This window comes from Acytostelium subglobosum, assembly GCF_000787575.1.
Source record: "Acytostelium subglobosum LB1 DNA, scaffold: scaffold9, whole genome shotgun sequence".
Classification (NCBI taxonomy): Eukaryota; Evosea; class Eumycetozoa; order Acytosteliales; family Acytosteliaceae; genus Acytostelium; species Acytostelium subglobosum.
In genome coordinates, this window is record NW_012236524.1 from 500,554 (window position 1) to 517,506 (window position 16,953).

The 16,953-nt window shown below is 41.5% G+C and overlaps 9 protein-coding genes across 9 annotated transcripts; 5 read left to right on the forward strand and 4 right to left on the reverse strand.

The window, feature by feature from the left end:
- Positions 1-1,526: 1,526 nt before the first annotated feature.
- On the reverse strand, positions 1,527-1,857 carry SAMD00019534_051080 (hypothetical protein; the record flags this gene model as incomplete). The annotated part of the gene is made up of 3 exons (XM_012899579.1): positions 1,527-1,690; positions 1,751-1,783; positions 1,842-1,857. The coding sequence occupies 3 exons, from the start codon at positions 1,855-1,857 to the stop codon at positions 1,527-1,529; spliced, it is 213 nt and encodes a 70-aa protein (XP_012755033.1).
- Positions 1,858-2,335: 478 nt separating this feature from the next.
- On the forward strand, positions 2,336-2,881 carry SAMD00019534_051090 (hypothetical protein; the record flags this gene model as incomplete). Its single annotated transcript, XM_012899580.1, has 1 exon — positions 2,336-2,881. The coding sequence occupies one exon, from the start codon at positions 2,336-2,338 to the stop codon at positions 2,879-2,881; it is 546 nt and encodes a 181-aa protein (XP_012755034.1).
- Positions 2,882-4,910: 2,029 nt separating this feature from the next.
- Positions 4,911-6,864, reverse strand: SAMD00019534_051100 (hypothetical protein; the record flags this gene model as incomplete). Its single annotated transcript, XM_012899581.1, has 2 exons — positions 4,911-5,967; positions 6,080-6,864. The coding sequence occupies 2 exons, from the start codon at positions 6,862-6,864 to the stop codon at positions 4,911-4,913; spliced, it is 1,842 nt and encodes a 613-aa protein (XP_012755035.1).
- A 443-nt stretch (positions 6,865-7,307) lies between these two features.
- On the forward strand, positions 7,308-7,854 carry SAMD00019534_051110 (hypothetical protein; the record flags this gene model as incomplete). Its single annotated transcript, XM_012899582.1, has 3 exons — positions 7,308-7,539; positions 7,598-7,630; positions 7,691-7,854. The coding sequence occupies 3 exons, from the start codon at positions 7,308-7,310 to the stop codon at positions 7,852-7,854; spliced, it is 429 nt and encodes a 142-aa protein (XP_012755036.1).
- A 2,578-nt stretch (positions 7,855-10,432) lies between these two features.
- SAMD00019534_051120 (hypothetical protein) lies at positions 10,433-12,322 on the forward strand (the record flags this gene model as incomplete). The annotated part of the gene is made up of 6 exons (XM_012899583.1): positions 10,433-10,486; positions 10,584-11,437; positions 11,510-11,884; positions 11,953-12,022; positions 12,098-12,162; positions 12,250-12,322. 6 exons carry the CDS (start codon positions 10,433-10,435, stop codon positions 12,320-12,322), a joined length of 1,491 nt encoding a protein of 496 aa, XP_012755037.1.
- Positions 12,323-12,476: 154 nt separating this feature from the next.
- Positions 12,477-13,085, reverse strand: SAMD00019534_051130 (hypothetical protein; the record flags this gene model as incomplete). Its single annotated transcript, XM_012899584.1, has 3 exons — positions 12,477-12,596; positions 12,670-12,856; positions 12,934-13,085. The coding sequence occupies 3 exons, from the start codon at positions 13,083-13,085 to the stop codon at positions 12,477-12,479; spliced, it is 459 nt and encodes a 152-aa protein (XP_012755038.1).
- A 281-nt stretch (positions 13,086-13,366) lies between these two features.
- SAMD00019534_051140 (hypothetical protein) lies at positions 13,367-14,185 on the forward strand (the record flags this gene model as incomplete). The annotated part of the gene is made up of 2 exons (XM_012899585.1): positions 13,367-14,036; positions 14,106-14,185. Coding segments are annotated over 2 exons (750 nt in total), but the record flags the coding sequence as incomplete, so codon positions are not given.
- A 126-nt stretch (positions 14,186-14,311) lies between these two features.
- On the reverse strand, positions 14,312-15,306 carry SAMD00019534_051150 (hypothetical protein; the record flags this gene model as incomplete). The annotated part of the gene is made up of 3 exons (XM_012899586.1): positions 14,312-14,505; positions 14,587-14,728; positions 14,797-15,306. Coding segments are annotated over 3 exons (846 nt in total), but the record flags the coding sequence as incomplete, so codon positions are not given.
- Positions 15,307-16,396: 1,090 nt separating this feature from the next.
- On the forward strand, positions 16,397-16,833 carry SAMD00019534_051160 (hypothetical protein; the record flags this gene model as incomplete). Its single annotated transcript, XM_012899587.1, has 2 exons — positions 16,397-16,600; positions 16,708-16,833. Coding segments are annotated over 2 exons (330 nt in total), but the record flags the coding sequence as incomplete, so codon positions are not given.
- Between the last annotated feature and the right edge of the window lie 120 nt (positions 16,834-16,953).

Genomic DNA, 16,953 nt, shown 5'->3' on the forward strand with positions numbered 1-16,953 from the left:
TCTAACTCGTGAGGACATGTTTGGTTGTTGATATGAGAGGATGAATTATTGTTGCATTATTTTGAATTAAAATGTATGAGAAGGATGCAAGCAAGTCATTCTTCAAAGCGAACATATCATACAAACACATAACAGCAACACAGATTCATCGCCTCGAACACCTCATTGATTGATCACTGGCTTGGAGCAAAACACTCAATCGTCGCGGACCCCACATTGGAAGCCATCATGGACACCACCACGCAAAACATCAATAAAATGTTGAATAAAGCACTCCTTCAAGTGGTGGTGATCCTCCATTTGTGCACTTTTGAGACCCCTGTTGAGTGAGAGATGCACCAGAGGCCCCTCATTGGACCTCATGGACACCACCACGATAAAATTGTTGTGTAGTCCACTAAATCAACTGTTGTGTCGACAAAGGCCAACATCAATGAGTACGTTGACGACCGTCGCAACACTACAGCAGACAATGGGCCAACATCAATCACTCCATCATCAACAGTGACATAGTTTCCTTGACATACTGGATTGTAGCAACAGTAACAACACCCACCAATACCATCAGACTGTTGTGGCGATTGATAACACGCTGTACATGGTCGTGACGTAGCAGTTGTGGCAGTGGTGTCAGTCGTGGCAGTCGTGGCAGTGGTGTCTGTCGTGGCAGTCGTGACAGTCGTGGCAGTCGTGGCAGTCGTGGCCATCATGACAAAGGAGACCTTGGCGACTGTATACGGTAGCGACCATCATGAACACGACCATGAACACGACGATCACGACCTGACCATAACCATGACCATGACCATGACCTTGACTATGACCATGACCATGACAACGACCATGTCCTGACGATTGCAACTACCACTTTTTGGCGTCTTTAAGGTCGATAACAAATATGGAAATCAATAAATTCCACACTGGAACCAAATATGATTGATAAAATGTAATTGATTGATTGATTGACCGTTAATCATTCATATATACTCATCATTCAATCAATTAAATAATATATTCGTATACAACAATATTATTATTATTTGTTTGTCGACAACATTTAATGTTTGGGGGTGTTTGTCGTGTGTAAAAATGAATAATGATAAGGGATACTTTGTCGTGCTCTATCAGTTTTACCATTTCCATGTACCCAATCCGCTGTCTCATTATGTCTGTTAATCGTCAACAATGGATAGAATGACTTTCGTATAATAATATGTTCACCATGCTCCATCTTGATTGATCGAGTACCATCAAACGTAGTAGTGAACTTGATAAATAAAACAACTGGCCCATCCTGTCTACATGGCTATTGCACTTGTGTGAGTTTGAATGGGTTTAAATTGAGTGAGCGCAAGCAGGGTTTATTGCTGGCATATCAAGACTCTGATGAGGAAAAGTTCTTTGGATGACCAATGGTGACTCTGATGGTGTTGTCGTGGTAGATGATGTAGTTGATTTAGTTGATGCAGCAGCAAGTCTGAGCTATGACTCCATAAAGGTGTCCATATTGAAGAGAGTATGCTCATTCAACTTTGTTGTTGACTCCTCAGTGCATGTGATGCCAATCGTTTGAAGTTTGAAGAGTTGCCATCTGAGATTGGCGATCTGATGAAGGCTGAGTTGATCAAAATCTGCATCTGCTCTTGATTCTGAAGCTTGATGTCCTGGAGAAGTTGTACCATCTTCGCAACTGTGATAGAAACATTATTAGTATCAATCGAACACTTAATTCGCTCTTATATGTACTTACGATCATTGTCATCACCTCCTCCTGCAGCACCGGCTAGAGTGTATATGTTAGTATTGAATGAAGACATTGCGCCGATGTTGTTTGTACTTACGAGCTTGGTGTGTCATTCTTCTTGACGATATCTGCTGCTCTATCTTTGATGTGTTCGTCCGACATCGCTCGACACTGGTTGTATTATTAGAAGTAAAGATTATGTATGTACAGTTCGTTGATGAAGTTGTTGTAGTATTTGTTGTTGTTGATGTTGTTGGTCGAATAATAAATGAGTGAGTTGCGCCTTGAGTGTTAGTGGTGAAGATTCTGCTTGTCCCTTTTTTGGAAACTCATAAATAAATTAAATCAAATTAAACAATTAATCTCTCACAGATATAACATGTCATTATTCAAAGAGTACTATTGGGACGAGAACTCAGAGTTCAGAGAGCGTCACAAAGCATACATCAAACAAAAGGTAAGATGCGAGTGCGGCTTCGAAGTTGGTCGCACCAATCTCAATCGACACAAGCAAGGCTACATCCACAAGCAGTTGATGGCCAACAAATGATCAAAGTGATATAAACTAATTATCTTTAATCAGTATATAGAATGAGTAGATCAACCAGAGACATTGGCGGCAGACTGAAGAAGACAGACGTGACAGAGATTAAGATGACAGGCAACTACACCCGAGCCGACATCGAACGAATCGCGCAGCGAGACAGCAACACGCTCCAACGATACGGTGCCAACGCAAGGATAGAGGTCGTGCTCGACTACGGCAATCATCAGTATCGATCAGGCAGGTTCACCAAGGTAGGCGAGCCGATCATCATGTTTGATCCTCACGAGTACGATGGCGCGCCCATCACAGAGCCTGACACATTCAAATCGTTCTACATCTACGTACATCAAACAAAGGGAAAGGCAGGTGGCTGCGACGGTGAATGGAGCAACTGCCTCTACCACTGCCTCCACGATGCCTACCCAGACCAGGTGACAGAGCACTACGGCAAGCCATCACAACTCAAGAAGGACCTAAAGCTCAATGTCGATCAGAAGGTCAACATTTTCACTAAAGAGAATGAATGGTCAGAGGAGGTGCTTGAGGTGTTGGTTGAGTGCCTGTTCACTCTTTTTTTTCATGTGTGGTGAGTGTGATTGTGTGCGAGAAAAACCACACCTTGAACAGACACCAAGATGGGCGAAACTCACGAACCGTCGAAAAAATTTATTATTGGTTCGCCTTCGTGTTCGTTCGTGTTTCGTTCGAGGATCTTCGAAGATCTGTCCTTCGAAACGGAGCTTTAAACACATCATCATCACAGTTTTATTTTACAAGATTCGACGGTCACTACACCGACCTCGTGGCCGATACCAAGCAGTTTCTTAATGATGCTGTCCTCAACATCAGAACCACCGAACCTGGAGAATGGGGTCTCACCTTCATTGTCGTCCAGCCTCTCCCGCACGATGCTCAGGAAGAAGATGTTATGGACTTTTTTGCTCAGTTCTAATTAAAGGCCTCTCAATGCATCCTCCTCTCGTGCTTCCTCATCAAGTGCCGCGAGATCAACTTGCCGCAGACATCGCACGGTATCCTCTCTGTGTTGTAGGCCTTGATTCTTGTAGATGGAGAACAGCTCGGCAATCATATTGTTCAGTTTAACCTTGTATTGGTCTCGCTCCTTCACCAACTGCACTCTTTGCCTATGGATATCCTCCTGGGCACACTTATACCATCTCTTCAACTGTCTCAATGCCCTGGCAGCAGGGCTCCTATTCACATAGCATGACTCGAAGTTCAACCGAAACCGATTCACATCCGACCCGACGGTTCAGTTAAATAAATTTATTTCAAATTTTCACWCACACACAGACTATTCGAATCTATTCGAAGTTGGCGCGGTTTATTCACTTTCTAGACAACAACGGACGGCAACGACACAACAAAGACATTTCATTCAAACGAAACAACTACATTACAAATATAATATCCTACTACTCTTAGTAATAATATTGCATCCATTAATACAAGCAAGCGAGCGCAGCATTACATGTAGACTGTCTAGAATGACAAGAGGGTCAACAATTAATGATTAGGCGAGTAAGAGAGTGCAGTCTCACTTATAGACTGTTTAGAATAATAAGAGGGTCAACAAACAATTAATTATTAAGAGAGTACAGCGAGTGTATCCTCATATGTCGGCTGTTAGAAGGGATAGAGTAAACAATCGATTAATGATTAAGCGAGTAGGAGCGAGTGCAGCCTCACATGTAGACAGTTTAGAATGATTAGAGGGTCATTAATTAATGATTAAGCGAGTAAGAGCGAGTGCAGCCTTACATRGAATGGAGAAAGAAACATTWCAGACGGCTTGGAAGACTCTACATGATGACGAGCAAGAGTAGCTTCATATCCAATTGGCGCCATCTGGACACAATACAGTACGTATAAAGGTAGCGACAAGGTCAACGAACGAACAAACAAACAATCAATCAATCAAATTAATACCTTATATTATTATTATTATTATTATTATTATTATTATTATTATTATTATTATTATTACATATTTACATAATGTCTAGTGATTCTGAATCATCTACATCAACATGGCGCTTAACATGCTGAAGCTGGAGTACAAGAGCTATTGGACCAAGTACTCCAACAACAACATCAACAACCAGCCAGAGCGCCCACCTCCTGAGGATAGGTTATTCCCATCAACCAGTTCATCCTCGATCGAACCCGAGTCTGATGTAGAAGATAAATTAATCTAATATAAATAGAATGAATATGAACAACTGTTAACTTGTCAAATGATTATTTGTATTCATAACTCGTCGACAGTTATTCACCAATAATCGGGTCGGTTGGTCATCGTCCCAAAAATTAACTATATCCGATGAATAGGAGCCCTGCCTGGCAGTGTCTTTTTTGTCAAGATACCGGAACATGGAAGGGTCAGCGTCCTCAATATCATCGTAGGACAGGTCGTCCGAATCATCGTCTGACAGGTCATCGCAATCGCTGTCTGAATCATTATATTTAGACACTGCTGCTTTGATATCCTGTTCACGCTCCTTTAGAATGCGATCAGTGATTGAATTTATCTTGTTGGTTAACTCTCCCTGGCTATTGATAAACAATTCCGTGCTGTCTTCCATTATATCCAGTAGTCTATATTTTAAACTCTCCTTCGCCTTGCCATATCCCAATGGCGAACGATCCAACTGGCTTGGTCATGTTCTTGACTCTGGTGTTGGGACAGTATCCCTCATATCGCAGGTCGCCACACGCCTTGCCCAACTTGGGGTAATCGATTGATTTCTTGCCTGTCTTCTGTGTCCATGGTTTGGTCGAGACGAATCCATCAGTGTGCACGCGCTTGATGCAGTCAATGTCGTCCTTTATTATCGTTCCAATCATCTTGCGACCACGAGAGATGATGAATGGCATGATGCGAGCGAATGGTGTGTCGAACATGTCGGTGTTGCAGGCCGACTTGACCATCGCGTTGCCATTGGCTGTTGGAGTGATGCGATCGATTGAGTAGTACTCGTCAACGTTGATATCAATGTGCTTGATCGTTCTCTGTCCGTCGCTGGTCTCTATCACCTCTGCGTCGCACTCCATGTTGACGCATTGCTTGGTCTTGTTGCGCTTGGAGAGAGCGCCCCAGAGACGTTGATAGAGACACTTGCAGAGCTGCTCTAGTCTAGATTTGGGCTCACATGAATCTATCCAGCCGAGTACCTGATCGATGTACTTGCCAAACAAATCGGAGCCAAACTTCCTGCAGCTGCTGTCGTAGATGAGCGCGTTGGCCTTGTTGCCAGTCTTGAGGTTGAATGTCAGCCCTAGCTCCTTGGCAAAGATGAGGTCGTAGTGAGTGTAGTAGTTGTTCTTGTTGTGCTTGAAGGCGCCATGAGTGCCAACGATGGTGGCGCGGTAGATACCGAATGGGATTGATTTCATTGCGCTCAGCTCCTCGTTGGTCAGATGTTGGAACTCGCCACACTTGATTGGGATCATGAAGCCACTGCTTCTCAAGATGGCTGCATACATCCTAGCGACGTCATATTTGAAGAGAGCACCAACATGTTGAATTGCCATCATCAATGGGCCACCTGATGCCTTTGATATCCACTCGCCCTCCATCTGACCGATGGGCTCTGGTTTGACAGTTTTGTTGTACGAGAGGAACAGCTTGATCGCAGCCTTTGGATGTTCTGTCCTKTGTGTACATGTCGATGACGCCGTTAGTGTGTTCCTTGAGCGCGTCGGCATCAGCTTTGAACGAGTCAAGCGTCTCCTCGAGAGTCATGCCCGAGAGGATACGGATGTACTCGCATTTGTCTTGGTACTTGCGTCTCTTCTTGTCGATAAACTGTTGCAATGTGATGGTGCTGTACTCGTCGTCATCGTAGAGCTGCACCTGTTCTCCTTTGAGATACTTGAATACGATTGGCTTGATGTAGACATCTCGCTCGTTGTGTCGAGAGTATCTGATGCCCTTGCCTGCATAAGTGCCTTCCTTGTCTAGTTTGTAATGACCGTTGGTTAGTATTAGGTTGACCTCTCTTGTTGCCTTGCTGGGCGAGGCGTAGCAGTGATCACCTTTGACGTTGATTTTGATGTTGAGCCTGTCCTCGAGTTCTGGGATCCGCTTGATAGAGACCTTCTGATCGACATTGAGCTTTAGGTCCTTCTTGAGTTGTGATGGCTTGCCGTAGTGCTCTGTCACCTGGTCTGGGTAGGCATCGTGGAGGCAGTGGTAGAGGCAGTTGCTCCATTCACCGTCGCAGCCACCTGCCTTTCCCTTTGTTTGATGTACGTAGATGTAGAACGATTTGAATGTGTCAGGCTCTGTGATGGGCGCGCCATCGTACTCGTGAGGATCAAACATGATGATCGGCTCGCCTACCTTGGTGAACCTGCCTGATCGATACTGATGATTGCCGTAGTCGAGCACGACCTCAATTCTGGCGTTGGCACCGTAGCGTTGGAGCGTGTTGCTGTCTCGCTGCGCGATTCGTTCGATGTCTGCTCTTGTGTAGTTGCCTGTGAGCTTGATCTCGGTCACGCCCGTCTTCTTCAGTCTGCCGCCAATGTCTCTTGTTGATCTACTCATTCTATATATTAACATTGAGATGTTAATTTATATCACTTTGAACTTATTTGTTGGCCAGCAACTGTTTGTGGATGTAGCCATGCTTATGTCGATTGAGATTGGTGCGACCAACTTCGAAGCCGCACTCGCATCTTACCTTTTGTTTGATGTATGCTTTGTGACGCTCTCTGAACTCTGAGTTCTCGTCCCAATAGTATTTTTTGCATAATGACATGTTATATCTGTTAGAGATAAATTGTTTAATTTAATTTATTTGTAGTTGATTTACCAAATTGGGACGAACAGATCACTTTTCACACCACAGCTTCTCAAGGCTCAACTTTGTTTCTCACTCATTCATTATTCACAACCACAACAACAACAACAACAAATATTACAAATACTACAACAACAACTACAACTATTATTTTGCATTATCTCTTAGTAACCCTATACCCATATCAATGGAGCAGCAACTCACCCAAGCCCAGCTCCTCCAGCTACTGCTGAAAGCTGGAGTACCTGACGATGTGGCCAACCCACTGTCCCAAACAATGTTGCAACAACGTGTCAATACCCATGAATCAATACTTTCAGTGTTAACCAACAGCGATCTACGAGGTCAGGTCTTCAACACTCTCGCAGTAGGCGATGTTGCGAAGCTCACCGCACTTGTCAAACCAGTTGCCCCAGCTCGTAAGTACAAACAACATAGGCGCAATGTCTTCATTCAATACTAACATATACACTCTAGCCGGTGCTGCAGGAGGAGGTGATGACAATGATCGTAAGTACATATAAGAGCGAATTAAGTGTTCGATTGATACTAATAATGTTTCTATCACAGTTGCGAAGATGGTACAACTTCTCCAGGACATCAAGCTTCAGAATCAAGAGCAGATGCAGATTTTGATCAACTCAGCCTTCATCAGATCGCCAATCTCAGATGGCAACTCTTCAAACTTCAAACGATTGGCATCACATGCACTGAGGAGTCAACAACAAAGTTGAATGAGCATACTCTCTTCAATATGGACACCTTTATGGAGTCATAGCTCAGACTTGCTGCTGCATCAACTAAATCAACTACATCATCTACCACGACAACACCATCAGAGTCACCATTGGTCATCCAAAGAACTTTTCCTCATCAGAGTCTTGATATGCCAGCAATAAACCCTGCTTGCGCTCACTCAATTTAAACCCATTCAAACTCACACAAGTGCAATAGCCATGTAGACAGGATGGGCCAGTTGTTTTATTTATCAAGTTCACTACTACGTTTGATGGTACTCGATCAATCAAGATGGAGCATGGTGAACATATTATTATACGAAAGTCATTCTATCCATTGTTGACGATTAACAGACATAATGAGACAGCGGATTGGGTACATGGAAATGGTAAAACTGATAGAGATGAGTGGAAACTACACATTCTGGAACCAATCCACTCACTCAACATTGGCCAACTGAGGTACTTGACTGTTGGATTGATTGATTGATTAATTGATTGATTGTTAACATATTGAATGATTCCAATCGATTGTTGTGCATCCAGTCCATGTCACTTACATTCAACTTGAGTACAGAGTCATCGGGCAACAGTGATGGCTTGGACGTTAGGGAGCACAAACAATAGATCATACATTTTTCAAACAACTTCGGAATCAATTCAAGACTAAGAGATAATAATATTGATGGAGATAATGAATGTTAGTATATATACGAGGATCATTGACATTGTGTTTGATGATCCACTTCATGCTTGGAGATGGAAGATCTCATTATCATTGGTATCAAAGAGATTCTTTAAGATTGTATCAAATCATATGAATAAGATGTTCAACAATACACAACTCTCCAAAGATATCATTCATCTACAATCACCTTATTGTTTAATCAAGAATATCAACTCACTTCATATTGATAATCCTTATTTAAATGATATTGATACATTACTACAACGACATCATGACGTTTATCATAATGTTCAATCCCTCATTGTTGACTTTGAAGGTGATTGTCAAGAATTTATAAATGCCCTGCCGAGTGTCATTACTAGTCTCCCTCAATTACAACATATATCACTATGTGAAGTTGATGAGACCATCATTCAAACATTGCGATCAAACATTGGCAGAGAGAAGATGTTATCAAGGTGACATTGACCGAGTGAAAGGTGGCCATTTCATATCAACCTCCTACGATGGCAACAATCACATATATCTGGTCCGTGGCTACGACCCAAATCGAAACTTATTAGATCGTGTGGATTGTTTCGACATTGTCACACAAAAGTTCAGAACAGTCGGACGTCTTCCCTATGGATTGGCCAGGCCTACAAATTGTAGCCTAGGCTACAATCCATTTCAAAAGCAACAAAATCTATATAGCTGGTGGACATACATTGAATTGTGCTGGAGCCCCATCCAATCACGGAAATCTGGTCTCTTACAACACTATTAACAAGGTCACTCACACGATGGTCGCCTCAACAATGATCGATACCAAATCAATATGTTTCGATAAAAGTGGCCATGTGTACTTTTTGGATGGAAACACATTCATGAGGTACGAAATAAGAAACAATCAACCAAAACAACTATCTCCTTGCCCGGTGTTCCAACCCTATAATCAATTGGTGTTCGTTCGATCATATGGTATTATCTATCTTGGTGGCAAGAACCAGAATTATCGATACTCATTTAAAGATAACAAATGGAAACAACTAATAGATCAGGATCCTATGATGACCCGAGTTGGTCATTCTGGTTTGTGTATTGTAGAATAAACACAGGAATTAATAGTTTTACAAATAAATAAATAAATAATAAGTTAAAATATACTGTTTGTTAATACAAGTATCAAAAAAGGACACTTCAACTATGAGTTGGGAGTTAACAACAAATGTGGTGATAATAATAATTAAAATATTAATTAATCAACCTTTGTTTAGTTGTAGAAGGAATAATAATAATTCCAGCTCAATCAAAGATAAACTTTGATTCAAAAATAATAATAACTGAATGGTTGTCTGAGAATAGATTAGATGAAAATTATTTTATTATTATAATATTTTTTTTTAGAATCCTATTAAATAGTAGTACCGTAAAGTAATAATTTATATTATAAATAAAAGTATAAATAATTAATTAATATTAATATTAATCAGAGTACCTATGTGAAGTGGTCTTAGGTTGTAGTTGGAACTGGACAGGGTCTAGGTATATAGGGGTTCGACTCCCATGGTACCAAACTGTTTTTATCCCTCCTCCTTCTCCTATCCTCCTCCTTCTCCTCTCACATCCAACATGAGGACATTTTTGGTGAATATTCTCTTATTCCTTATCAAACAAAGATGTAGATTCTTTTGCACTCACCAAAGTATACTTTAGTGATTGAATAATATGGACGATCAAAGAAGACCATAATTGTTTTACTTTTCTAATAAATCGAACTTCAAACATAATTTTGTTGATTTATTTTGAATGGCAAAATAAGCAAAATTGGCGCACTTCATTATTAATTTCGCTTTGTACATTTACTTTATTCATTCATTCATACATACATACATATAATACACAGACATGACCTCAGTTCATCAATTCAACAATATATCACTTGGTGGAAGAATTGGAGGTGTACGTACTTTGGAAGATACTCACGTCAGACATTGACACTCGCTCGATCACTCACACGCTCACTCATAACATCACTCAATGACAACAACAACAACAGACAAGAGGTACACTAAAGATAAACTCAGCTGGTCTAGCATGGAAGACAGAGGCAGGCAGAAGTGAGACAGTTACTTCAGAGGATGTTGATAAGGCTTCATGGATTAGATTGACACCAAAGCTTTATCAACTGAACTTGGCAATGAAGGGAGGCTCTATCGTCAAGTTTGATGGCTTCAGAGAGCAGGACCATGAGTTCCTCAAGAAGTTCTTATCAGAGAGCTATCACGTCGACCTTGTGACGGCCGAGCTCTCGACCAAGGGCTCAAACTTTGGTGTGGCTTCGATCGCTGGCTCAATGGTCACATTCCAAATCGACGGCAAGACCTCGTTCGAGTTCCCCATCAGCGACGTGTCTCAATCAATCGTCAACCCAAACAACAAGAACGAGTTGACCATTGAGTTCCAGAACGACTCGACACTCGACGACGAGGACGAGTCGCTGGTCGAGCTGCGCTTCTTTGCGCCAACCCACGCAAAGGACGGCGACGAGGAGGACGAGGACGAGGAGCATCCCATTCAGGACTTCCAAGAGACATTGCTCGCAAAGTCAGACATTAGCAACGTGGGCAAGAGCATTGCCCAGCTCAGCGACATCAACTTCCTGACGCCACGTGCTCGCTTTGAGATGGAGATGTATCCCAACTTCCTCAGACTGCACGGCAAGACACACGACTACAAGATATCATACGACATCATCTCGAAGCTATTCCAACTGCCCAGTCAAGATCAGAACAACATGTTCTTTGTCATCAGCTTGGACCCACCCGTTCGTCAAGGCAACACCAAGTACTCCCATCTCGTCATTCAGATACCCAAGGAGAAGGAGGCTTCACTCGAGCTCAACCTATCAGAGTATGTCATGTCATGTCATGCCAAGTCAATCAACATGTACGAACAACGCATTAACACACTTTACTATACTAGGGAGGCACAACTAAAGTATCAAGACAAGCTGTCCCCAACGATGAAGGGAACATTCTATGTGTTGGTGCGTAGGATATTGACATCGATGACTGGAAAGAACATTATTGTGCCAGGCAACTTCCAATCGTTCAATCAAGCCAACTCGATCAAGTGTTCGCTAAAGGCCAGCGAGGGCAACCTCTATCCACTGGAACGTTCATTCTTCTTTATCCACAAGCCGCCCACCTACATCAAGTACACCGACATCCAACTTATCGACTTCTCACGTGCACCAATCACCGTTGGCAGTGGCCGTAACTCATCGACCAGTCGTACATTCGACATGATCATCACACTCAAGGATTCCTCCACCATCCAGTTCACCAACATTCTCAAGTATGTAACCTCAACCTCGTCCTCCTTGTTCATCTCTCTAACAAACACATCAATCAATCAATCTACAGGGACGAGTACAGTCTGTTGCTTGACTTTATAAACCAGAAACAGATCAAGGTCGCAGTTCCAGATAAAGGAGTAAGTTGCTTTGATGATGGAGACCAACAGGCCATTGGCTAACATTCACTCACTTCTCTCACATGTTTATTGTAGGCTACACCAATGCAGTTGGTTGACGATGAGTCGTCCGACGAAGATTATGTTCCATCTACTGAAGAGTATGTATTGTTAGCCATCAACATTGATTGATTGATTGATTGATAGAATGACCATTTGCTAACTTTGTATTTGATGATCAACAACAGGTCCGAGTCTGAGCTGTCGTCTCAATCAGAGTCTGAATCAGAGAAGAAGGCCAAGAAGAAGCAGAAGAAGTAATCGTCTATCGTCTTTGGGTTGTCGTAGTTGTTGCCCTTCTTGCATATATACATTAAAGCTATTGCGCTGATTCTAATGGATGACAAACAATGATGGATGGAAGGATGATCGATTGATTGATTATGACCTTTGTACAGTTGTCATTGACTATATATTACAGTGATTCTTGTTGTTGTTGTTGCAGTGGTTGATCATCTTGCTTCTTCTCCAAGTACACCTTGTACTCATCGGGGAATGCACTGGCCATGTGTTGATCCAACTCATTCCTAAAGGACTGTATACATGGCATACTTTGGTCAATAGCTAGGTCGTTGTTGATCTGCCGTCCACATCAACGATATACATACCTTGATTGATTCAATCTTGCCCTTTGTTCGCTCGTTCGCTACTAAACAGTTCTGAAGTGTCTCTTTAACATATAGATCAGGGTTCTTACTCTGATCAATCACTTTGAATATCTCTAAAGGTATCTCGACATTATCAAACAAGTCCTTCTGACTCTCAACCTTCTTATATAATGTTATAATCTTTCCTCTGTTATATATATATATATATATGTTATATAAGTAGTTAGTTACTGTCATACTGTGATATTGAACATTACTACTTACAACTTCTCGAATAGTACAGGCTGGCTTTGACTTTGGAACTCTTCAATTACTATTATTGATCGATTTAGTTCCTCAACCAAGTCCTCTACAGTCTTTAACAACTCTTGAGGGTTACCTTGCTGTTGTTGTTGTTGTTGTTGTTCTGTTGACATTGAATTGTTATTACTATCCATCATCATTGTTGATCAAGATCAAAGTGAATGAAAGTTGTTTGTTCATTTTGGACTTTCATTCATTCATTCAACGCTTGAACATCACTCAATCAAATACATAATATAATGACAAGCACAGATTCATTCTACTTCCCTCTTATCAATGATGGTGTACCATTACAGACTACATTCAATGATAATATATTGATTTGGGTATGACGATACCTATATTACTCAACACACTTGAGACAAGTCCACTAACTCGCATCACTCAATCAATCACATACTTACAGCCTGCATTGACACTTGGAAATGTGCCACAGTTAGCAATAGACTTGATTATCAATACTTATCAATTGAAGAGAGTTGGATTCATACATAATGAGAATGTTGTGCCTTTGATTGGCAATGATACATTCGATTCAACAACAGAAGGTGGACAACAACAAGGTACAATGTCACTAAGTGTTGAGGTGTTTCAATCACAGCAAGCCAAGATCACACTGGTACAACAACGATCACCTATATTGGAAGGCTGCATTCACAAGTTTGCAAACAGTCTGCTACAATGGTACAAGCAGGCTGGATTCAGGGAGCTTCTGTTCCTAGCGAGCACCAATGCCAACAAGCGAACCGACTCGCAGTTGACTGGAACACAGCTGAGATATGTTGCTGCCAATGCCGCCGCCGACTTGACCAAGTCGATTGAGCGTGCCGAGCAACTGTGTTTGGTACCACGCATGGAGACTGAGGTGGAGGTCGATGGTGACATCATCCAACTGAGTGATCGATTGACTGGACTTGGTCGTGAGTTGATGCGTTCGTCAAACAATACCCAGCCCAACATCCCAATGCTAGCACTTGTCCTCTTCTGTTCGGAAGGAGAGAACACACCAGATGCAATCAACATGGCCAATCACTTGGCCGTCTACACTGGCTTGGCAAACAAGGGTAAGACTACTGCTTCATGTTTGATTGAACTGAAGACCATACTGACATTCAATCAATCCCATCTAACAGGAGATAAGATCGAGTTTAAGATACCATCGAGCTGGAAGCTGCTCCAAGGACCATCATTTGATCAATCTTTATTCTTCTGATCAGCGCACCCGCCGCCTTGTACAAATAAACCGAGAAGGAGATGTTGTCCATCGAGTGAACGAGTGAATGAGCGAGTGAGTAAGGTGTACCAATACATAGTAGTCCACTCTATCCAAATCACTTTAGTTCTTCTTTATCGAGCGATAACCATCAATGGATTGGAAGAAGTTCCTTGCAATGAGTTTGGTCCAATGCAACTCTAGCGACAAAATAGAAGCAGAAGCTAGATTGGCAATTATATACTGTCCCAATTCAAATCGTCCAAATGCTGTATACAATAGCCAGATATTGGTTGGAATCCTGTGAACGATCAATCCAACTAATATTAAATGATCGGAGGAGGGAGTTAGGACATGATCATTGATCTTTGATGACTGCTGGCGATATCCAGAATACATACCAAGTGAGAAGAAACAGCTAATGATGTAAAGTAGAGTGAATCTTTGATTGTAGTTGTTGCTCCAAGAGATAATAGTACTGAATGGAACAAGTACATCAAAGGTCAAACTGAATGCTCCTGTAATGAAGGCTTTCTTAATAGTCTATAATCAATCAATAGGTTAGCCAATTTGATCAATCAATATACACTGGACATCATTGACAGACTTACAATACAAAGAACACATCCTACAATTGTTACGATGTGATGGAGGTACATATCTTTGGCGGTACTCTTGTAGATGACCAGAATAGCAAAGTCGGCAATGTGGAATAACATTGTTGCAATGTAAACATAGTGTAACTCTGTGATTCCACTTCTTTCTTTGTTGAATATTGCCGTCAGACTATAATAAAGAATGGGACCGGCGAATACTGTTCTGATCACTCGTTGGTACAACTCGAATAGACGACCTTTTTGCTGGAGGATTTTGGTCTGTTGCGCCGCGCCCGGGAACATCTGTAGCAGCCACCCGACTCCATAAAGTGACAATATTTGGAAGATGACTATTGGTGTTACAAAGTAGACCAGGAACATCATCAATGGTTGATTGGGGCTGGTCACCTCGATTGGCAATCCAAACACATTGTAAAAGAGTGAGTCGTCCAGCTTCAATTCCACATCTTGATAGTCGAACAAATATGGATTTAATTTATCCAAGTTTAATAATAATACTGCCATAATAATAATTATAATAATAATATAGGAATAATTATATACTTGATTGATTGAATGATTATAAAGGAATATATTATGATTGGAAATAATAATATATATATATCTATTAAATGTTTACTTCCTTCCTCCTACTTGGACGATGATGATGATGATGGCACTTACTACTACTTTGTGTTCTTGTTGATGACCAAAAATTACAATGCATTCATATATATATATGAAGGATAATCCTTCAACAAACATATATCGAATCAGTCGTTGCTGTCATCGCCATCCAGTGTTGATCGGGCTCACTGATTCAGTCGACTCACCTACCTACCTCCACTCATACATTTATTCATTCGGCCAGCCAGGTAGACCACTTGAACTACTTGTGGAGCGTCACACTCAGAATTCAGGTTGATGGACACAACAATAGGTACACACGAATGTGTTCGAAATATTATCTGCTTCTTACCTTTCATTCATTCATTCATGCTTCAGACGCTTGACACTTGGTTGGAAGTGATTGAAATGAGTGAGTGAGTGGATGAGTGAGTGAGTGGATGAGTGATTACTCGTCACTTTGACGAGTCATATAACATATATATATATGTACCCCAACACAACAACTGTTCACCAACATGTTGAGACATTCATGCCCCACAATCTATCCATACATCTGTCGAGATGACATCAACATATAATTCTCCATTTTCCCCGGGCTTGGACGATCAAGTGTATCTGTTCTGTCTCCCTATCTATCCTCCCTCCTTCTCACCCACAACACTTGTGAATGAACATCTTGAGGGTTGGGTTGAGTATTGTGTAGTGTGTTGGGTTGGTGTGGGTAGTGAAGTAGGGTTGAGGGTTGTTTGATTGATTGACTTGATTGACTTGATTGACTGATTGATTGATTGTTAATGTTAGAAGGATTGGAATATATGAACTACTACTATTACTTTCGATAACAAGAAGTGATCGTCCAATTCTACACTTGTGTTTAATGTTTGTACTTGTTGTGAAGTTCTGAATCGAAATGGAATGATCATGACTCCGATGAAATCTGAACTTGAATGATCTCATCAAAGAAGAGAAGCTTTGCACAACAACAACAAGTAACAGATACAAACAACAACATATAAACATTATGGCACCTACATTGTTGACTCAAGAGGAGAGAACTACTTTGCTCCCAACCATCTCTGGTTGGACAATGGACCCATCAGGAAGAGACGCCATCAAGAGAACCTTTACCTTCAAGGACTTTGCTGAGGCTTTCTCTTTCATGACTCGCACTGCTATCGTTGCTGAGAAGGTATGACAACTCAATACTTATTCTAGTGATAGTTGAGCTTGTCTCAAAGTGTTGTGTATATTAATCAATCTATTCAATCAATGTTCATGTGTCGACATACATAACAGATGGATCATCACCCAGAGTGGTTCAACGTCTACAACAGAGTTGAGGTTACTTTGGCCACTCATGACTGCAGTGGACTGTCAAAGAATGATATCACTTTGGCCAAGGCTATGGACAGCTTCTACTGCCATTAAGCTGTAGCAAAAGAGTATATATTAAACGATTCTAGTTGTCATCTTTAAAAACTATCTATCGACTCTAGTAAACTACTACGGTTAACATTATGACTATTGCCGCCTGTTGCCATG